This window comes from Prionailurus bengalensis, chromosome B2 (assembly GCF_016509475.1).
Source record: "Prionailurus bengalensis isolate Pbe53 chromosome B2, Fcat_Pben_1.1_paternal_pri, whole genome shotgun sequence".
In the NCBI taxonomy this organism is placed as follows: Eukaryota; Metazoa; Chordata; class Mammalia; order Carnivora; family Felidae; genus Prionailurus; species Prionailurus bengalensis.
The window spans coordinates 8,851,819-8,875,207 of record NC_057349.1 but is presented as its reverse complement, the minus strand read 5'-3'; the positions used below and the strand labels follow the sequence as shown (position 1 = coordinate 8,875,207).

At 41.0% G+C, this 23,389-nt stretch overlaps 1 protein-coding gene across 3 annotated transcripts in view; it reads left to right on the top strand.

The window, feature by feature from the left end:
• The window catches only part of CDKAL1 (CDK5 regulatory subunit associated protein 1 like 1), a 659,261-nt gene that overhangs the window by 104,292 nt on the left and 531,580 nt on the right, over positions 1 to 23,389 (top strand). For all 3 annotated transcript variants that reach the window (XM_043590714.1, XM_043590715.1, XM_043590713.1), the window contains one exon: positions 8,975 to 9,059. In XM_043590714.1, the coding sequence (XP_043446649.1) occupies positions 8,975 to 9,059 (85 nt within the window). The remainder of the gene's footprint in view (positions 1 to 8,974; positions 9,060 to 23,389) is intronic.

Below are 23,389 nucleotides of genomic sequence, written 5' to 3'. Positions count from 1 at the left end.
GCACTCTGATTTTGATTATGACCAGCCCTCCTTAGCTGTGTAATTAATTTTCAGTAGTTATTGGTAGAATTTTGCCAGCTTTTATTTCTCATTTAAAAAAACCCCTTCTTTTCCTTTCATACACTAAACAGAGTTCAAGCTGACCCTTGGCTTCATCTTATTTCTGTGAAGCACTCAGCGGGACTCGTTTTAAAAGAACAAACTTATTATACGAGCAATCTCTAAGGATAAGTGCTTCCCCGTAGGAGCTCCTATGTTCTGCTTCGCTCAGAAACACACTGAAGAGTCCCCGATACTCTACAGGGGAGGGTCACTTCTTGCTCTGAGTGTTTCAGACTGGGAACTGCCTGGAGACGCTCCGTCTCTTTCTTTCATTTCTGCTCTCCTTCTCTCTCTTCTTCTCCCCCCTCCCCCCTCCTCCCCCCCCCCCCCCGCCCTGCTTATTCTTCCCATCCCCCCCCCCCCCACTCCTCCACCCTAGCTGGCTGAGGGCAGAATACTTTCTCACAGATCATTTCCATTGCTTTTGTAAAACCGATTTTGAAAACATGGTTACTCCATTCTGTTTACACAGCCCCTACGGAGAACAGTGAATGGAACAGAGAAGAAAAAAATGAATCCGCTGACCAGAACTCTCGTTTTGCCTTTTATTGGTTTTTAAGAAATTACTTTATAAACATGCACCTCAATGGTGCTTTTAAATTCTCCTCCTAAAGCATATTCTCTGACTGTGTGGTAGGCACCCAGTGATTCGTATCGCATAAATAAACTCCCTGGGTATGGTTAAGCGTAATGGACATTTAAACTGTTTGGACTTGCCTTCCAGAGTTCCATAGTAAAGAAACTCCCCCAGAAGGCTTTGGGGTTTAAGGCAGTCAACTTTTTTCCCCCTCTTTGTTTTGTTTTTAGTGAGTTTTTATTTGTATCATCTTAACTGCCCTACTTAAATCTATGAATAGAGCCCTCTCCCTGTCCTATGCAGCTGCTCTGGTGGACTTTCAAATGGAACAGTCGCGGAAGATAAATGTTTTGTTCTGAGTGGTGCTGACTTGACCCGTGCCCATCTCTTCTGTGATGCCGCCATTGTGCGGAAGCCTGCAGGGTGAGAGGAGCCGGGTGGCTGTGAGAGTCAGCCTGTGCCTTGGACTCAGGATCCGGCACTCATTATTAATTCTCTCTCTATTTGCATGTCTCCTACGGATTACAGAAGGCCAAGAGCTGACACGTTCAGGATCTTGGAAATTTTGGAAATAGCCAAGCGGTTCCTTTTGAAGCCTGATTATTAGTCTTCTTAGAAATACCGTGAGGCAGTCTTACAGCCATGCAATACTTCTTTGTTTTGTTTTTAGATATTGTCTGTATTATTTTTGATCAAGAGGCAAAAAGCCACTAATGAGGCATTCTAATTTCCTTAAGTTTATAGTCTCTGGAGTCAGTTTGTCTGGATTTCTAATCCTGCCCCCCACCCCCCCTTGCTGTGTGATTATAGGCAAGTTACTTTTCCTTTCTAAGTCTTAGATTCTCTCTCTAAAATTAGAGTAAAAGTGAACCCACCTCAAACTGGGAGGATTAAGTCGGGAAAAAAATGAGTATGATATGCTTGGCTCATTCCACTCGATGCACAATATATACTCAGTAATGCTAGTTATTAGCAGTACTGCTACTCAGATTTTTATTCCTTTAGGCTTAAAAGGAATTTATCTAGCATATGTAAAGAAATAGTTTAGAGAGAGTAATGCTTTTTGATTAAAACAAATAGTAGTTTGTTTCTCTCTCCTCACACTCAGAGTAGGTGGTGTGTCAATGACCGTCATTTCCTTGGTTCAGTGAGTACAAAAGCTTTTAGCCGCGAGGAGAGAAGTCCCTCAGAAAATGTATGTCGGGTTACTGTTTTCATGATGGGTCTCAGCAGGAAAATAGTTTTTATATTCTCACCTTAAAATGAAAGAACGCTACTGATTCTAAGCTCTCTGGAAAAGGAAACTTAAAAAAATTTTTTCTAAAAAGCTTTGATTCATTTTCTTAAATGAAAAAAACAATAGACACTTAAAAAAATTGAAGTAATACAGATGGATATAAATTAAATATTAATGTTTCCTGTCTCAGGATGAAACTCTATACGGTTATACAAGTAAGGACCATAAAAACAGAAAAGAGAAAGACCATAAAAGGAGCGTATGAACACCTCACTCCCAAGGACAAACACCTCAGTTTCATGTATGTGTTTTCAGAAATGCTCTTTACTTAGAATGGAATTTGCCTTAAAAATTTTTTTTCACGTTTGTTCATTTTTCAGAGAGAGAGAGACAGACAGACAGACAGACAGAGTGTGAGCGGGGGAGGAGTAGAGAGAGAAGGAGACACTGAATCCGAAGCAGGCTCCAGGCTCTGAGCTGTCAGCACAGAGCCCAACGTGGGGCTCGAACCCATGAACCGTGAGATCATGACCCGAGCCGAAGTCAGATACTCAGTTGTCTGAGCCATCCAGGTGTCCCTGGAATTACCTTTAAAAAAAAATTTTTTTTTAATGTTTATTTTTGAGAGAGAGAGAGAGAGAGAGAGAGCGAGCAGAGGAGGTGCAGAGACAGAGGGAGATACAGAATCCAAAGCAGGCTCCAGGCTCTGACCTGTCAGCACAGAGCCCAATGCGGGCTCAAACCCATGAACTGTGAGATCATGACCTGAGCCGAAGTCAGACGCTTAACTGACTGAGCCACCCAGGTGCCCCTGGAATTTCCCTTTTTAAAAAACAAATACAAGACCTGCCCTCTGCACCTTCCTTTTCTTTCACCTGATGATTTAACAAAGATAATTATAAAATAGCATTTATAGCTTTATCTTGCTTTTTAAGCTGAGTGGTATTTTAACAGTAGTCTCATTTATTTTCACAGTTTCCTTATAATGGATATGTAGGCTTTCTAGGTTTTTTGCTTTGTCAGTAATGCTTACTGAGATTTGTAACATTGATTACTTGTCTCTCTCTATGTATGTTTGTATAGGTGTACGTGTGCATATATGTGTGTGTATAAATACACACGTGTGTGCTGCAAGTAGCGCAGAAGCGTGTGTCAGAGAAACCCTAATGCACATTTAAATTTTTGAGAGCAGTTCTACATTGCATTCCAGAGAGTTTCATCCGTGTAGACTGCCATCGGCAGTGAGGCGTCGGTGTCCCATTTGCTTTGCTAGCACTAGGTAGTGTCGTAGGTTTTAATAGTTTCCAATTTGAAATGAGAATATAAGATCTTACTTCATTTTGCATTAAAAAAATTTAGTGAGATCAGTGCATATCAAGATAAATTCCTAACAGATCAAAGATGTACATGTAAAACCTTACGTGTGTTAGGAGAGGACATTGGCAAACTCCTTAGTAATCTGGGAATAGAGGAATCTTGTTAATTATGACTCAAAATCTAGAAGTAATAAGAGGAGAGGTTGATGAATTTGTTATCTTAGAAATAAAACTACATGAAGACGGTCTGTAAGAAAGTAAAGTGACAAAGTGGGAAAGAATACTGGAGTATATCATCGACAGAGAATTAATATTCCTTGTGTGTATTTGTGTATATTAGTAATTAAAACAAGATAAAAATGTTTAGCCTGAGTAGGGGGGGAATGGGCAAAAAGACATGAACAAATGGAAAACATTAAAAAAAATTGCAAACAGCCCTTAAATATATGAAAAGATGCTGAGCTCCTTCATAACAAGAGAAATACATACTGAAACCTCCCTGGGACCCAGCTTCCCACCAGATTGGCATAAGTACAGACGTTTGATAGCACGCTGTGTGGGGGTTGATGTGGGTCAACGGGCAGTCTCACGCATTGCTCATGGAAATGCAAGGTGGTGCATCCTTTATGGATAGGAATTTCAAAGTATGTAATGGAACGACATAAAAGTTTATCCCTTGACAGCAATGCCACTTTTTGGGGCTTGATTCCGAGGGTAATCTGGGAAGCATACAAAATGATACAGGCACAGTGCTTTCATTGCAGCCCTGTTTTCAGAATGAGAGACTGAAAATAATCAGATCTTGACAGCTAGATCCCATCTGGCTAGTCTGAAGCTGGTTCCCTTCCAGACCAGTCCTGGTGTCCCGGCTCTGGCGTTGGCAATATTTGACTTCTGTGTAGATGATTTTCAGCTGCACGTCAGGCGTCGACTGCACTGGAGGCCACATCTCAAGTAGCAATCTTTCTTGGATCCTCTCCAAGCCTGTGCCTCCAAGCTGGCTGCCTTCTTACTGCCTTTCCCTTCCTGGGTTCATTCTAGCCCATCTACCTAGTCCTTCTTTCCCCAAGTGGTCTTCTCTAGCTGCTGCTCCTCCTCCGACACTGGAGGTGTTGGTGACTAAAATGCTCCGATGGAGGCAAGACTGTAAGGTGTTAACTGTCTCTTTGCAGACATTTAATCTAATAACCAAGTCATCCACTAGCGGTGCCATGTTTGAACGTTGACTTTATTTTGGGAGATGGGTTCCTGGAAAGGCAGTTCTTCTGGCATTTCTTGATTCTTCTAGAAGGTGGACAGCGATAATCTGGTTGATTTCTGTTTCTGATGCCATTCACTCCTACCCTGCTAGTGTTAATGTTTGAAGTTGGCATGTATCTTCAAATTGATAAGACCATGACTACAGTTTTCTGCCCCTCTTGAAGAGCTGTTACACAGTTGATGGTGTTTCTGACAGTTGCTGGCATCTTAGAACCCAGAAAATGTGTTTATAAGGGGGCAAATCATGTGGAATCTGCATTCTTTATGGGCAAATCACTCCCATTTTGTAGTGAGTTTTTTTCCTGTGTTAGTTGAAAAAAGGGGGGGGGGAATCTTTGAATGATTGTGGGTTGGCACAGAGATACAGAGATTCAGAAACCTTTCTTTAACTCTTAGCATTTAACATAATTGATTACCCCTTTTTCAGATATTTTCTTTGGATTTCTGTCACACCATGTTTTCTGTCTTTTATCCTCTTATCTTGCGTGCTGTGCCTTTTCAATGTCCTTGTCCCTCTCACCTTCTTCTCCAGACCTTGAATGACCTGGTGTTCTGCCCTCTACTTCTTTCTCTCTCCTTTCTCTTTTTCTCCTGTAATCTCGCCCATTCCTGTAAATTCTGACATGTTCTGTAGGGTTTTGATTCTGCTATTTGTCCAGGCTGAAAGACTCCCGCGAGTTTTGGTTTCTTTTATACCAATAGCTGCTCAGTATTTCTAGTTGGAGATTTAATAAGGATTTCAAACAAAGCACGGCCCCCTAAAACCCCTATTGATTCTTTTAGTCCCCAAATCTCTTTTTTCCAGGCTTTCCCCAGCTCAGTAGATGGCACCACAAACAACTGACGATCAGGTCCAAGTTCCTTCCGTGTGCTGAGGAATCCTACTTGATTCCTTCTTGCACCATTCCCGTCTCACCTACCCGTGAATTCTTTTGATTCTACCTCCGAAATAGCCCTCCTCCATTTACTTCGTGCTTTTGCCATCGCTGTAATCCCCGTCCAGTTTATGCCGTCCTTTTCACTTAGTCTTAGACCAGTGTGTCAGCTTCCAGCTGGGTTTCTGGACTTGACTTTTTTCCCTGTTTGTAGTCTTCACAGCACTTCTGGAATGGGCTTTCTGAAGTAGAGATGAACTGTTTGAAACCCAGTGGTGACTTCCCGTTACGTTCACAATGCTGTGTCAAGTAACGATTGGTTTCTGCCTGCCTCTCTGACCTTTCTGTCCCGACTTTCACTGTGTCCAGTCACACTGTTCTCTCTGGTACTGGAACGTGACAAGTTCAGTCTTGTCTCGTGGCCTTTATTTTACACTTGCGGTGTTTTCTTCTTGAAATGCTCTTTCTTCTGGTCTTTGCATGCTAGGTTTCTTTTGTCACTTAAGTCTCAACTCAGATTTGAGTTGAGGTCTCTGAGACCTATTTTGGCCAGCAGCCCCCTAATTATTCTTTGTCTATTACTCTTATTCTCTTAATATCACTGGCCAGTACCTGAAATTACCTTGTTTTCTGTCTTTTTTTTTTTTTTTTTTAAATCAGACTTCCTTCTCAAGACTTAAACTCCTTGAGGGTAGAAACTCTTTTCACAGCCATATCTTCTGTTCCTAGAATGGAGCCTGGCACATAGTAAATCCTCATTGTGTTACTGTTGTGTACTGACTGATTTGTGCTTGTAAATAGTGTGTTTTGATAATATTAAGTAAGATGTACTAACACAAAACTGAGTTCAGAAATAATTGGATAAGAGACTCTCGTGTTCATTGGAGAAGGGACATTGTCTTTTGAGGGGTGGTTAAAAAGTTGCGCAATTTTGTAGGCATTTTGGTATATTCATCGGGTTCCTGTTCATTGCAGTTAGATCATTGAGCGTAACAGTCACCTTATTCTGAGAGTCCGTACATTCTGCCACATTTCAGACGGAGTGGAATAATTTGCCTTATTTATTGCTGGAGTTCTTCTTGAGATGGCTTTTGTTGCAGTATGTAGGGTGAGAGATGGCTTTAAGGTGGCTGAGTAGAAGAATGTGCCATGATACAAAAGCTGGCATCTGGTGCAGATAGTTCTGTCTTTAGGTGTTTGTTGATTTTAGATAAATGCCTAGCCTTTATTTATTTATTTATTTTGTCATTAGCTAACAGACATCCATGACCTTTACTTATCTGTATAATACATTGCTTGGAGTTTAGGATTGTCTTTAAAATTCACCATTCCCCCAGTACATACTTAATGGGTATCTCCCATGGACCAGGTGTTGTAATAAGTGTTGGGGGTATAACTGTGAATAAGATCAGGTCTCAGCCCTAAGTGTTTGTTAAACAAATTGCTGAAGCTTATTCACGAACATGAGTCTCGCCTTCAGAGCTTTAGCAGAAAGGCGGAAGTGCCGTATGCATGTGGTTCCGCGCTAGCGTCTTCCTTCTCTCTTCTTGAGCCTCCTGGCACATTGTTCAGTGTTGCATGGGTGTTTGAATGTTCATTCTGTGCCCATCGCTGTATTAAGCCCCGGACGTTCAGAGGGCAGCAGATAAAAATGCTGTCTTCAGTATGTCTTACGTAGCAATGAAGACAGGCTGGGGGGATGAATTCTTTTCATACGGAATGTGAAGTGCGGGAATAGTCTTGGCGCAGTCTACCATGGGGTGCAGAGAAGACGCATCTGCGGACCTCAGGCTGCACCTGAAAGATGAGTAGGAGGTAGCCAGGTAGGCAGACGAGTGAAGCAAAGATACTGTAGCCCGCTAGAGTAGTGCAGGCTTTAGCAATTACAACCGGTTTGCTGTGGCTGGAGGGACAGATGAATGTAGGGAGAAATTCATACTGAAGATGGGGAGGTAGCTAGATCTGGAAAGGCCTTGATCACCACTGGAAGTCATCAGACGATTGGTATTAGAGGGAGGTCTTTCAGGCGGCATCGTGGAGAATAATTAGGAGGGGACACGGGCAGGTAGGTAAATACTCATCATTTCTGACTTTGAACAGGGAAGTGACATAACCAGATTTTTAAAGTAAAAGGTCACTCTGGCTGTTGGGAGGGAAAATAGACCATGAGGTGTGGGAGGGGGATACGGATGGAAGGAGTGAGACAGGGAAGGAGGGATCGTAGCCTTCAGCTGATAAACAGGTAGAGGCACCTTGTCTTTAATCGATTCAAGAATTTTTTGGTCTGGTGTCTATAAAAATATTTCATCTTTTTTATAATAAAATATTTGGGGGAGAAAAAGTCTTTGCCAATTGGCCAGAAGCTTTGATGTGCTCGCCATCCCTTTGACAGAATGCTGTCACTTGAGGTTCCCTTCCTGGGTGGAGAATGTGCACACTGACATCGGCTTGTCCTCGTGGTTCTTCATGTCATTACACCTTAGCTTCTGGTATTCCAGTCATATACGTTGTGGGTGCTACAGTCTTCGATTTCGGATTTCTTTTTGTTGTGGGAGTCCTGTTTCGGTGTGTACGTCCTGTTAGACGGCAGGGTAGCCGCAATAGCATCAAACACCGTAGGCATTTACAAACTCGCTTCATAAGTTGATGGGTTTGGATTCTCGGTTGCATTGCCAGTGAGTTTGTCATCGTACGGGAGTCCCCCCTCCACAACCCCAGCCCTCATCGGCTGTTTCGGTGACCCGTGGTCAGTCACAGTCCAGCAGCAGGTGGTGCTCCTTGTGGCGTATTGCTAGAAGGTCAAGTAGTAGCCTAACGCTACGTCCCAGTGCCTGTGTGTTCACCTCCTTCATCTCCTCACGTGGACGTTTTGCCGTCTCACTTCGTCACTAGGGGAAGGGTGAGTGCAACACGGTGAGATACTTTTACAGAGAGAGACCCGTTCACATAACTTTTGTTGTACCATACGAGTATAATTGTTCGATTTTACTATCAGTTAGTGATTCTCTTACTGTGCCTGATGTATAAATGAAACCTTATCACAGATAGGTATGCTCAGGAGAAACCACAGCATCTATAGGGTTCAGTAGTGTCTGGTTTCAGGCATCCCCTGGGGGTGTTGGGACATGACCCTACCCAGGATGGGGGGGACCACATACATAACAATATTGGATCAAACTGGTGAGAGGCATGAAAGGCTCACTTTGACATAAATGATTAACTTTTTCAGGGAAGACAAATTATAGTTTTAACAGCATCTCAAGCTGCAGAATATTCAGTGTATGATATCTCCGCCTGGAAAATATTGACACGGTCCAAAAAGGGGCAGTTAACTGCATATTCCACTCAAGTGTTTGGAAGTTTTTAAGTAAGGGAAGAAAATGCTTATTTATACTTTTCACTGAAAAGATACAGCACAGGTTCTAAATTTTTGTATTTCTCACGAATACTTCCATAGTCTGTAGAGCAGTTAGGGAGCGTGATGCCGTTGACAACGTACCTGACTGTCCACTGCGTCTGTCACCGTGCTGTTGGGGTAAGCGTTTGAGTGATTGTGAATGGTTAAATGTGATACTGAAATTTCTTTTTTATATCTGTTTTTTAATAGAAAATGCATCAGACGCAGATCTATGGCTCCTGAATAGTTGTACTGTAAAAAACCCAGCTGAAGACCACTTTAGAAACTCCATAAAGTAAGTGGAAGCTGTTTTTTCCCTGTTTTTAAATAAGTGAAGAACTTCAGGAAATCAACTTCTAAAAAATTCCCTAATAATAGGGGTGCCTGGGTGCCTCAGTCGGTTAAATGTCTGACTCTTGATTTTGGCTCAGGTCCTGATCTCTCCTGGTTCGTGGGTTTGAGCCCCGCATCAGGGTCTGTACTGACAACGTGGAGCCTGCTGGGGATTTTCTTTCTTCCTCTCTCTCTGCCCCTCCCCTGCTTGTGCGCACTCGCTCACTCTCTCTCAAAATAATAAACCTAAAAAAATAAAAAGTTCCCTGATTTTATACATATATATAGTATATTTATAATATATATTCATATATACATATATATACATGTATGTAAATGTATACATATATATGAAATTTAGTATGTATCAAAAAAAGTATGAATTGGAGTTTTAAGATTATACTGTTTTGACTTTACGTGATAAAGAATGTAACTTTAATGTGGACTTTTCCCGTGGGTGATTTGAATATTTGTTGAGTAGTAATGACGTCTTCTTCTCAGGGAACCCAGTCTACACTTGTTGGATCAACTCAACACAGTCTTTCCCTCTTTTCTCTTTCCTGCCCATTAACATTGTTCTCGATACTAACGATGCCTGGCCTTGAGGGGAGTGAAGTTCAGTGGAGGAGAAGGGCATCTAAGTCCTTCTTTCTTTTGTTCCTTCACGTTCAAGTGAAAGAAGTATCCTTTTGCATATGTGCTCTATATCTCCTCCTGTTCACCTTCTTGGAAACCTTGGTTTATAAATTATGTCCTCCTTTTCCTATATTTTCAGTGTCTCTTCATCTCACTGGTGCCTTTCCATGGGTACTGAAACCTCAGGTCTGATTAGTCCCAGGGCCCCCTTGTAGCTATCCCTGCCCGGGTCTCATCGGTCCCCGGGGCCCCCTTGTAGCTGTCCCTGCCCGGGTCTTATTGGTCCCGGGGCCCCCTTGTAGCTATCCCTGCCCAGGACTCATCAGTCCCATGGCCCCCCTTGTAGCTGTCCCTGCTCTGGTCTCATTGGTCCCGGGGGCCCCTTATAGCTGTCCCTGCTCGGGTCTCATCGGTCCCGGGGCCCCTTGTAGCTGTGCTGCTGCTTTCCTTCTTGTCTTTCCAGCCAGACTTCTTACATGCTCCACCTCTCCACATCCCGTTCATACTCAGCTCCTGTGGGTTTTTCTGTCAAATACATCAAATGAAATATATCAGACATTTATGAAACATGTACAGTTTACATAATAATAAACATAGCACCTATATAGGCAACCACTCAGTGTAAGAATTACAGCATTGCCAAGACTTTAGAAACCACCACGTGTCCCTTTTTTGTATCCTATCCCTAAGAAGTAATCTTTACCTTGACTTTTGAGTTGTTCCCTCACTTTTATTAGTAAATCCACATTTAGGAAGAGTATAGCCCCAAACAACGTGTGGTTTAGCTTTGTCCTGTTTTGAACTCCATTTGTTGGACTTACTGATGTTAGAGATTTGCTTCTTTTCTTCAGCAATAGGATTTTAGATTTATCCATTTGATGGATATAAAATAACTGGTCCTTCTTACGTTTCACTGGATGGATTTGTCACCGTTTGTTCATCTTATTATTGATCGAGTACTGAGTTTTCCCAGCGTTTTGCTTTTATGAACACTATTGCTCTGAACATTGTGAACATGTTTTCTGGGGCACACGGGCAAGCGTTATTTTAGGATACGGACATAGGAGTTGACCCACTGGGTCACAGGTGAATGTGTATTCAGATGTCAGTAATGTCAGACTCTTCTTCCTGAATGGATGTACCAGCGTTCACTGCCTGCCGTAACGGGTGTGCGCTACGTTCTTGCCAGTTCTCCATATAGTCAGACTTCTAGGTGTTTGCCAGTCTCGTGGGAGAGGTGATGGCTCACTGTGGTTTTAATTTGCATTTCCTTGATTGCTAATGATGTTGAGCATCTTTTTATATGTTTATTGGCCATTTGGGTCTATCTTTTTTTGTGAAATGGCTTTTTAAATATTTTTTCCTGTTCTTTTTTTTACTGTTTGTGGGAATATATTATATGTATTCTCTATACTAATCTTTACATGTTGTATAGGCAGCAGACATCAATTGTAGCTTTTTTTTCCCCACTTCCTTTAATGGTATCTTATGATGAAGAAAAATTTTGGATTAAAATTTATTTTTTTCCTTTGGGTCTGTGCTCTTACTATTTACGAAGCTTTTCTTTACCTCAGAGTTAAGGTATTCTGTAATATTGTCTTCTAAATGTCTCCTCTTATACTTTAAGTTTATAATCTATCTGGTGTTAATTTTTGTTGTATGGTACCAGGAAGGGGGTCCAGTGTCCTTTTTTCCCCCCATGTAGAAAGTGAATTTTTTTCAATATCATTTACTGTTTTTTAAAAAAATCCATTCTTTTCCTTTTGTGTATGTATTACTCACTCTGATGTTGAGTGTCCATAGATGTTTGGGTCTGTCCCTGGGATCTCTGTGTGGTTCCATTGATCTCTTTCTTTCTTTTGGTGCTGTTCCACACAGTGATTGATACAGCCTTATATTAAGTCTAGATATTTGATATCTACCAAGAATATCTTGGCTTTTCTTTGCCCTTTGTCCTTCCACATAAATTTAGTATCAGATTCTAGGTTCAACAAGGAAGAAATACTGTTGAGGTTCTGATTGTGATAAGATTGAATCTCATGGTGACTTTGAGAGGAGAATTGGCATCTCTACATTTTGAGTTTTCCAGTCCACGAGTAAGGTACCTGGGCCTTCTTTGACTCTCCGGGAATGTATAATTTCTTCGTATAGTACCTGTACTTGTTTTAGATCTTTCCCCTTAACAGTGTAGGGACAACCACATTATTCCAATATCATTTATTATTATATAAAAAAACATGTTATTTCTCCTTGTACCTGTACAGTATTTATTTTTATACTACTGTACAAGGTATTTTATTTTATTATATTTTATTTTTTTTTTCAACGTTTATTTATTTTTGGGACAGAGAGAGACAGAGCATGAACGGGGGAGGGGCAGAGAGAGAGGGAGACACAGAATCGGAAACAGGCTCCAGGCTCTGAGCCATCAGCCCAGAGCCTGACGCGGGGCTCGAACTCCCGGACCGGGAGATCGTGACCTGGCTGAAGTCGGACGCTTAACCGACTGCGCCACCCAGGCGCCCCAATACAAGGTATTTTAAAAGAACTATTTTTCTAGCCATGTTTGCTCCCTTGGTCTCTCAGGATTAATTCTTGCAGCACTGGGAAGGATGGTTGGGCGTAAGGACAAGTATAGCTCAGGAGTCCATGGAGGGCAAGAGTTGCAATAGTTTAGGAGCCGATGACCTCATCTCACATGGAGGCGCTCGGGTAGGGAAGGAAGGAGTTGACTTAAAAAAGAAGAATTCTTTATCCTTTCAACATTGATGAGTATGACTCTAAGACCACTGGCTAGAGTATAATGGGGAATGCCAGACGGGGAGTTCAGTTGGAGGGAAGACATGTTTTGGTTTGGAACAGGCTGTATTTGAAGTCACAGCTATAAATACTCTAATAAAGTGATGATCCTATTTGATCTTTATTGAGTGCCTTCTGTGTGCTGGGCACTGTTTGGAATGCTTTGCCTCAGTGGGATATCACCTAGCTTAATTTTTGCAGTCTGTCACTGAGTTGTGGCTTACAGCTTTATTCCGCTTTTCCAGATGAGGCAGCATCTGTTTTCCAGAGGAAGTTCTGTAAGGCCGTTCAGTTCCCAAATGGTGCAGTTGGGATTGTAACCTAGGCAGTCCGACTGGAGTCGCTGTGTTCAGTCATTTTCTTACTGTGCCCCCCAGATAGAGCTGTCAGGGAAGCGTTTGTAGGACTCAGGCAGTCATCAGGGGGACCAACACTAAGAGACAGAGTTTATACTTTTTGCACAGAAGTGATAGCTGAATGTGATGGTATACTCAACTCAGAAACTACAGGAGGAGCGGGGGGTGGGGGACCACTTGCACTGCGGTGGGGAACAGAGGAGGGTGGTGGAGATGCAGGGTGGCGCGAGGGAGTGGAGTCACGGTGGGGAGCAAGCCGAAGATGATGATTGCCAGATGCTGCTCGTTTTCAAAGTATGCTTTTCATTTTATGAGAAGTCGGTCGTGTCCCCAGGTTATCTACTCTTTCCTTCTAGGAAAGGTAAATAAGATGTAAGGGTATTTTCATGCTGTGGATACCCCCTCCGTGCAGAACCCAGAGGATTTGGTTTCTGTGATTCTGTTTTGTAATGTAGCTAATGGCTGTGCTCCTAGACTGTTTGTAGACTCAGATATAACATGTGTCAGTGGGTTTTGTCGTATACATGGCTGTGTTGTGAATGTGGTTCCCAGGAACGATGCGGTGTTGGGATGATTAAATGAAGTCATCCCAGGAGAAAACCGTCTTTAAACACTGGTGGCAGCAAGCCCACTCCTTTAGTGCACTCTTCTGCTCAACTGAAAGAAAAACGTAAAAACAGTATTGGAGGTTATTAAGTAGTGTTGTTTTTTTTCTTTTAATGGCTTTAAAGGCTTTTGGTAATCACAACCAGTTCTTGTTAACATAAAGCCTATGCCAGTATTTGATTTGTTTCCAGAATAAATATAATCCGGTAAAAGACACAATAACAATGCTGAGGAAACGTCAAATTCAAGTGACATTTTTATACATGGAGAGACTCTCAGTGATGTCCTGCTTGTGTCAAGCCTCGTGCTTTACTTTGCTGCTTCCTCCCTTGTCGTCACTATCTCTTAACAGAGGATGGGAGATGAATACTTTACACACTCTGCTACACCTTGAGTCGTCTACACTCTCCTTTACGCACTCTGGTACACCTTGAGTCATCTACACTCTGTGCACTGTTACACCTTGAGTCGTCTACACTCTCCTTTACTCACTCTTACACCTTGAGTCGTCTACACTCTCCTTTATGCACTCGGGTACACCTTGAGTTGTCTACACTCTCCTTTATGCACTCTGTTACATCTTGAGTCGTCTACACTCTCCTTTACGCACTCTGGTACACCTTGAGTCATCTACACTCTGTGCACCGTTACACCTTGAGTCATCTACGCTCTCCTTTACGCACTGTGTTGCACCTTGAGTCGTCTACACTCTCCTTTGTGCACTCTGTTGCGCCCTCAGTCGTCAACACTCTCCTCCAGTCTCCTGGCTTTGTCCTTTCCCTTTCAGTGTCCTCTCTTGAATTCATTTTCTTTTTTTCTTCTTCCTTTCTTTTATTTTCTTTTTTTTTGATGATAGTGAGACGACATTTAAATTCAGGAGAGTCCAGTAGGTTTTTCCTTCTTCCTGTTCTGCTTCACTTAATCCCTTCTGCTCAAATTCAGAGATTTACAAAGATGAGCTGAGACCTATTTTTTTAAAAATCTAGATCTTGTACGAATAACGATTGCTTCACTTTGCCGCTCATTCCTGAATGTGATCATTTCTGATCTTCTGCTTTTGTTTCTCTCCCATTGTATTTTTGGTATTTAATAATTGTTTGTCTTTAATTACTCATCACCTCATATTTGTCTCTTGAGTCGCCGAGGCAGGAGTAAAGAGAGATAACTCTAAGGGATTTATCTACTGTCTTTTATGTTATTAATACCATTAATATTAAGATTCATGAATCATTGATCTCATTGATTAAAATCCATGAATTGTGAAATCCTAATGAGACAGTGGTAGACTGATTTTTTTTTCCCCCTGGTGGCGATGGTCAAACTTCACAGTATACACAGTATTGTAGGCAGTGTTATTTAATGTTGGTCAGAGAGAATGTGGCTTAAAATTATTTGAAAGTCTTCATTTTATAAGCTAGTGCTGATAATATAGCATTTGATCTTTAATTCGTTAATCTAGTTAATGTACCCGATGCAAAAGTGCACGTCTATATTAATCTGTAGGCTGTGCTGCTCAGTACTTTATACTGGCTCTCTTCTAGTTGATCTAATTATTAAGGTTTTACAGTGTTTGTGTTACTGGTATTCAGATTGATAAGCGAGTGGGAGTTTTAAGTAGCAAAAATGAAGTCGAGTGATTTTGGTGGGGGGAGGCTGCTTTCTGAACTTGAAATCTTAAATGCTGTTGCCTTTGCTGGTTTTGAAAAAAATCACTAATGAGCCCCAGGTTTTGTGATAGCAGCATATTGGATGTGTGCACTTTCCTCTTGAGCATTTGCTAGTTGCCCTGTCCTTGTTTTATTCATGACACCAGTTTGATTTAGACAATATGGCCTTTAACTTGAGGGGCTCTTGAAAAAGATCAAAAGTTTCAAAAAAATAAAATTTGCTCTTAATGAGAGTATCAAATAAGAAAACTCCTTTGGTTAATGCTTTATAGAAATGTGGGATCTTTTCTATGCCACCTAAAGGAGGTCATTCAGAGGCTGGTGAAAATAAACACATCTTGTGTGTTCTATATAAATGACAGAAAGAATAGCCAGCTTGCTTTGATCATATGGGCTGTCAACCTCTTTTTGACCTGGTGCATGATTAACCCAAACGGGCAGTGTGGTTTTAGCCCTGCTGATAGTGGATAGACCAGAGTCACTGGTTCTTTGAACCACCTTTGCTATAGAAATAAATGGTAATGTGGAAGGGAAGGTTTAGATATCTGAGTGAAATTACTTGAGAGAACAATTGGAAATTTAAGAAGGAATGAATAGAGAAGAAAACGGTTGAGACAGAGGCTACTTACTTTGTATAACATCTTTTTGTGTACAGGACAGCTCCTTATATAGCATTCTGTTGATAGAACACAGAAGTTATTGGATGGTCATTCCTATCATGAAGTCATTTTTTTGCTCTATGTAGATTTAACTTGGAGTTCTTCTTCATAAAGTTGGGGACGCAGCATAGTATTGTTTGAACATGAATTTGTACAATGTTTTAAAAAAGCTAACCTATTAAGAACAGAGAAATGCTTGGCCTTTCAGTTAGTAATTATCCAGTTTATAAAAGAATAAAAAGCTTGACTGATTGTGTTGTTAACCTAGATTCACTAGTAATCAGGTTATCTTTTGGAAGAGAAAATTAACAGTAGGTTTTAGTTTGGCCTTACAGAAGTTGTTCTGTGAAACTTAATTTTTGGAGCGCCAGGGTGGCTCAGTCGTTAAGCATCTGACTCTTGGTTTCAGCTTAGGTCATGATCTCACACTTTGTGAGTTCAAGGCCCGCATCAGGCTCTGTGCTGGCAGCATGGAGCCTGCTTGGGATTTCTCTCTCCCCCTCTCCCTCCCCGGCTTGCATGCTCTTTCTCTCAAAAAAGAATAATAAATAAGCATAAACTTAATTTTTAATACTGTACATTGTCTATTTTTTTTTTTTTTTTAGCTTTGGTGTTTCAATTTTGGCTTTTCTAGTTGTATGCAGTGGCTTCAGTTCATTGTCAGTTTTATGTCCTTAAACTGTCAGTGGCAGCTGCCTGAGTATAATTTTACCAGGCATAGTCTCATTGCTTCAGTTTTCCTTGCTCACCAGCACGTTTCCCTCCATATGGAATGTTAGTTCAAAAATAGTGGACTGTTTGACTTCGTATGTCCTGGATCAGCTATGGCCTCGTGAGGTTTTTGTCCCTGAACAGTGCCGTGCTTAGTATGAGCTGACATTTCCTCCTCCCATTTTCTCATTTCCTTCGCTTGTTCTGATACCGTCCGTGTGCCGATGACTCTCACATTTCTGTTTCTGACTCTCCTCTCCCCTTCCAGGATCCAGACGTGCATATCTGACTGCTTCCTGGACTTCTCTGTTGACATGACTCATTGACCCCTCCAGTCATCATGTGGAAACCCATGTTATGTACCTCACCTTCCCCCCGGCTCCCCCACGCTGGTGTTTGCACTCATGCTGTCTGTCTTGTTTGCTTGCACGGTCATCTTCCAGATAGTCTGTGAGTTTTCTTTGATTCTTTTCCTTCTAGAATATCTTTTCCTTTCTCCTTTTAACCTTTCTTCCTCCTCTTTTCTTTTTTCCTTTTTAAAAAAATTTTTTAACATTTATTTATTTTTGAGAGAGAGAGAGAGAGAGACAGAGACAGAGATAGACAGTGACAGTGTGAGTGGGGGAGGGGCAGAGAGAGAGGGAGACCTAGAATCCAAAGCAGGCTCCAGGCTCTGAGCTGTCAGCACAGAGCCCGATGCGGGGCTTGAACTCTCAAAACTGAGCCGAAGTGGGATGCTTAACCAACTGAGTCACCCAGGTGCCCCATCTTCTTTCTCTTTACTTTTGCTCGCTTTATTAGTATTTTTATTCCTAAGTGTTCCTCTTGGAACCGGCAGTGAACCACTGTGTTCTCTTCAGGAGTCGTCAGATTGCCGCGAACTAGACACATATCTTTTGAATGTAACCCTCTCCCTCCATTCCTGTTGTTAATGCTGTAGTTACCGTCCTCAGTATCTCTTGCTCATAATTTCACAGGAAAATTTTAACTTGTTTTCAGCTACTTTTCTGGGCCAGTCCATGTTCTCCTTTCCTTCACACCCCGTAGTGGTTCCATCCCAGCTATAGGGTGAAGGTAAAATTTCTTAGTGTAATAAGGTCTTTAAAAAAAAATCTTTCTTGCCTCCCTCTCTAGCTTGTTTTCTTGTGGCTCCTTAGAATTCTACTTTTCCCGTACATTATATGATTTTTTAAACACATCATGTGTTTGCACGTTTTCTTCCTTTCCCTTGAAAATGCTCCCCCTTTCTCCCAAATGCATGCGCGTGTGCATGTGCGTGCACTTGCGCGCGCACACACTCACACACCCACACACTCATGTAATCCTGCCTGGCAACCTGTTCTTTGTTTGGAACTCCTATCAAAGGCAGTATCATCTGGAAGGTCATCTCCCTTCTAACTGCCCCCCTTACCTCCAAGTTCCACCGAGTTAATCACCCTCTATTCTCTGCTACTTCTTTATCCCGTACAAACATCTATTGTTGAATATTACATTTTATTATTTGTTTACATGTTTGACATTCTACTAGATTGTGAGTCTTGAGGTCAGGTTATTGACCTCAGGAAAATTCTTTTTTTGGAGTTTCTGACCCGCTGACTCTACTGTGTAATGATCTTCCTTTTCTTGGGACACAGAAACCATTAATAGACTGCTTGTCAACTCTTCTAAGAATGGTCCCCCAAGGCCCTTGTGAATCTCTTGTTGGAGACAAGTCTGTATATTTGCAAAAAGGGGAAAGAAAATTCTAATTTTCGAATATCCTGTTAATGGACCTTCTTTTTAAGAAATCATGCTGTTTTCTTTTTATGTTTTCCTTGTAAACTAGGAAGAAACCTGCCCCATGTCAGAAGTGAGGTAGGAAACTTGTATTGGTCACTGTTGCTGCACGGTGTCTTTCCAGAGAGAGTAGGAAAGGGGGTAAGAATTCTTTTGTTTTAAATTTCAAGGTTTTGTTTAAATTACAGTTAACATACAGTGTAATATTGGTTTCACGAGTAGAATTTAGTGATTTACCACTTACATACAACACCCAGTGCTCATCACAAGTGTCTTCCTTAATGCCCATCACCCATTTAAGCCATTCTCCCACCCAGTACCCCTCCCGCAGCCCTCAGTTTGTTCTCTGCAGTTGAGAGTATGTTTAATGGTTTGCCTCTCTCCCTCTCCCTTTTTCACCCCGATGTTCACTTACTTTGTTTCTTAAATTCCATATATGAGTGAAATCATATGGTATTTGTCTTTCTCTGACTTCTCTTAGCATAACGCACTCTGGCTCCATCCGTGTCATTGCAGATGGCCAGATTCATTCTTTTTATGGCCATTCATCAGTCAGTGGACATTTGGGCTCTTTCCATAATTTGGCTATTGTTTATAATATTGCTATAAACATCCGGGTGCATGTGTCCCTTCAAATCAATATTTTTGTAGCCTTTGAGTAAATACCTAGTAGAGCAATGGCTGGATCATAGGATAGGAATTCTTGGAGTAGTCACTTGGTCAAGCTGGCAGAAGTCCACCTGTGAATGACAGGACTTTGTTCTTCTTGCCAAACTAAGCTGGGCCAACTTCAGGACCTTGACCATTGGCTCAATTGAAGCATCTCATCTTGAGTCAGAGGGTAGGAAAGAAAGGTGTAGATAAAAACCTGGTAATGTTTGGTCTAGAGTTTGACACACAATTGTAATTACTCGATACATATTTGTACAGTTAGGTCGAACTGATTCTTTTTGGGGAAGAGAGGTTAGCATCATGCTGTCTGTGCATCAGCAAGTCATTGTTAATGTATTTACTCTGGTTAAATATATAAATTATATAGCTATATTAATACCATGGCATATATTTTGCTTTTGAGTATCAAATTGTTCGGTTTCACCAAATGAGCAGGAAACAGATATACCACCGAATTAAAAAAACAAAACACAAATCCACACGGCTGTTGCAGGGGAGGAAGCTGAATCGTTGGTAAGGTTGACTTGAGAAAGGACGTTATGAGAGAGGTCAAATAGTAAGATGTATGTGCACGGGGATACTGGTACAGACCACATTTTTGTGGATACGTTGTTGTTTAGGGGTTAGGCCTTATCATCGTACCACGTGTGGATTTGTGCTATTCAAGTCCTAAGTCATGGTTCTGTTTAGTCTATTTTCTGTTGTTGCAAGGACTTTATATTTGGTTTTCCCCATCAGCGAGTCTGGGGTTAATAATGGTGTTGGAAGAACATGCTTTCTGGAAACATAAATGGAGAACTCTCTGTTGATTCCTAAAGATTTTGACCAGTTCCTCGTTACAAGGTTTATGTTACTTGTCCCCTAACCAAGGAAAAACATGGAGATGAATGGGAGTTCAGGGATATTGTTACGTGGTATATCCCAGTGAGAAACTTGATTGGAAATAAAGGAGAACGTGTATTTTAGTGATGAACTTCTTCTGGTAGACTTGAATAAGGCAAAATGAGGGAATAAACACAGTTGAAAGATTAGTCACTTACTTTGCAAATCAGGAACAGAAAAAGCAGTTTAGATGTAGTAGGTCATTTTAAAATGCAAAACTGAGTTTTTGTAGTTATCTACAATCTTTTTGGAGAATAGTATTTTGCATATTTCATGATTACTGTTACATCAACAGTTGCTTTGTTTTTGCCATTTTAAGCAAGAGAGTAAGTGAAAGAGGTCAGTGTATTATGTACTGGCAACAGCTGGCTGATAGCGTTGAATACTTACGTAATTAAATATATGTGTTGGCTGTTGTCCTAACAGCTCTGTAGGTGGAGGCCCCAGAAAGCATGCAGAAACTTGCTTTAGCAGGATTAAAGAAGAAATCAACATGATCTGGGCCCGTGCTTTCAGCCAAGAGTGATTTCCTATTGTTTTGGTTTCAAAGACATTCTACTTATTCTTGGTGTGTGTGTTTATACAACAGAGAAAAGGACTCTTGTGTATTTTTTTCTCTCCTTATTCTATGCTCTAAACGTAAGAAACATAATCTTTTTTAAATTTTAGGCACTCAATTGTTTAATAACTGAGAATAAATGAACTAAAAAAACATAGGACCTTTAAACCTATAAACAGGATATTAAAACATCACGTGTTAACTGTTGCTGTCCCTTGCTTATGGTTGCACTCAGGTTTAGGTGTGCTCCGGGCCACTTTGAAGGGTTACCTCGATTTTAGACTATATGAAGGCATGGTTGTCTGCAGTCATGGAAAATTGGAGAGAGTGGTTGTGAAGGGGTAACAGGATCCATAGGTAAAATGAAACTGCTTTTAGCTACTAGCCTTATCTGTGGAGGCAAATCCTATTCAAAGTGCCCTATGTTTATTTCTCTTACTGTTTTTACAGCTCAAGGGCTGAGGCCAGTCCTTAAGGCACTTTTGAGTACAGGCTTTGATGGCTGGATAGCAGCTCTGTGGGTTATTAGACACAGTGCTTGTAGACATAGTCCGGCATGGCTGTGTGTGGCTGTCCCATATGAATAATCCTGTATTTACCCATCTCTTGATGTGCCTGTACTCCGTTTCAAAGTTCCTTAGGGGTAGCCACTATGTGTTTTATCTGCATCCTGACACCTACTAACTGTGGTTGACCATGATGGTTGAACAAATGAATGAACCAAACCATACGTTTTGCTTTCTCTCTAGGTTTATCCTCCTGACCCCCACCACCCCCTGCCTCTGTCAGAACGAGAGTGTTCCCCTGTAGCTTTTCATAGAACTTTTTCTGTATCCCTGTTTTCTATTAGGTTGCCTTACTTAGAAATTAAGTTTGGCTGTATGTCCTAGAAAACTAAAAAAAAAATAGAGGCTTACATAAGATGGGGGATTTAGTTTTCTTCTCTAATACAAAGTCCACAGTTAGGAAGTTGCTGGCTTTGGTTTACCAATTCGAAAATGGAAGTGCCAGGTCCCAGCAGTCTTAGAGATCTTTCCATTATGGTGGAACGTTAGTGCTCCTCTGCAGCCATTATATGTGTTTTCTAAAAAGGAGGAAGTACCGAATGGGGGGACAGTGCCACTTGACTTTGTCCCTCCTTTAAAGGGGCTTTGTAGGAAGTCCCACTCAAAACTGTGTGCTTTATCCCAATGGCTGGAACCATATCAGATGACTTCTCTATTCATAAGGGAAGCAGGAAATATATTTTTATTTATTTCAGACTGGTCATTGTTGTTCCCAACAGAATTGGGGTTCTGTTGGTAGGGGAGAAAGGGAGTACTTTATCTGGGGGCTAACTTGATGTCACTGCTGTAGATGTAATCTTTGGGGCAAAATACATATTTTGTTTCTTATTTGTCTGGATCCCTGTATTAGATTATGTTCTCAATATGGACAAATGACCCTTCTTTCTCCTTTTTTCTTTATTAAGAACATTTAAGAAGCAGCATAGTTGCCATTTGAGAACTTTTTCTCTTTTTGCTTACCCGGACCTGTTTCTGATGATGTAACAACAAAATATACAGGAAAGAGCTCATGGCTTAGATGTTTGCACACACTAAGGCTAATGATAATGATGATAATAATGATAATGAGTAATTGAGATTTTCAAATACCTTCTGCTCCTAAGATGTACAGTTAGCATATTTGAAATGGAATCTATAAGGACAGTATCTCGTTGTTCCAGAGATTCAGTTTTATGATATAATAATTCTAAACCTGTTTTAGAAACTACAGAGTTTAAAAGAATTTAGTAGAAAACAAAACTAGTGGAAGACAAAAGTAGGGTCGAAAGTGGAATATCACGGAAGGTTTTAACCAATTGGAAGCCAGGTTGAGACTGAAATTCAGTCTATAATTAAATATTAGAAAATGTTATTTTATATAATTCTAAAAAGTTTGTTTCAGCTGAGAACAATGCTGCTTTTCAGTAAAATGGAAATTCAGTGTTTTACACCTGACATGAAAAAAATGGAGAATTAGAAGTAACCACTGAACATCTAACCAGTGGGATGAGTCCAATAAAACTTGCTATAGATTTTCTGTAGTTTGGTGCCATTGGATGTTAGAGGAAAGTTAAGGGTATCAAATTCTTCTCATGGAATGCACCCGAACATTGTGCAACAGTGCCTTTTTGTGTCCCTGCACAGATACACTGCTGAACCATTGTTATGAACTGCCCAGACACAGTTACGTCTTGATGGCCTATTCTTCAGTGTTTTTCTTCTTTGCTGAATGTGTGCGTGCGTGCGTGTGTGTGTGCGTGCACACGTGCGTGCTTGTCTCCTCAGTAGATACGTGGAGAAAGAAACTGACAGAATCACATGATAGAAACTGCTCTGGGAAAACTACAAATTAATGTGTATGTCAAAGATCTCTTTCACAGAATGTTTTAGAATCAACAGCTCGTCCTTTGTGCCAGGCTGTGATGTGTTTTCTAGCTCGTAAATTTCTTTTCTCTTATATGAGGGGTCAGATAAGAAAGTTTACGGCAAAAGTAAAAAGTTTAATTTGATGCTTTCCTTAAACACATGTCAATATTGTATGATAGTTACCAGAGAAAGATTTGTTTTTTCTTTGAATGAGAAAATGTTTCGAGTCAACGTATTTCATACTTTTTTTTGGTCATCCATGGTTGAAGCATAGATTAATTTACTGTTTTGACGTTTTTACCACTTTACTAAATAACAAAGGTTTTGGTATACTTGATCAAGTGATTTTTAAAAGGGTAATTAAAAAATATGAAAATAGAACTGATGGGTATTCCATTGAGCATATCCTGGGCACATGGCACTCTGAGTATTCTTTTCCTCTCATTGTCCTGTTGCCTAAGTAGCTTCAGTTAAGCATTTGAGCCTGAGAACTGGATGTCTGAGGAGAACACTGACATGGCTGAGACACCAAGTTTTAGGAACAAGGTTCACTGCATA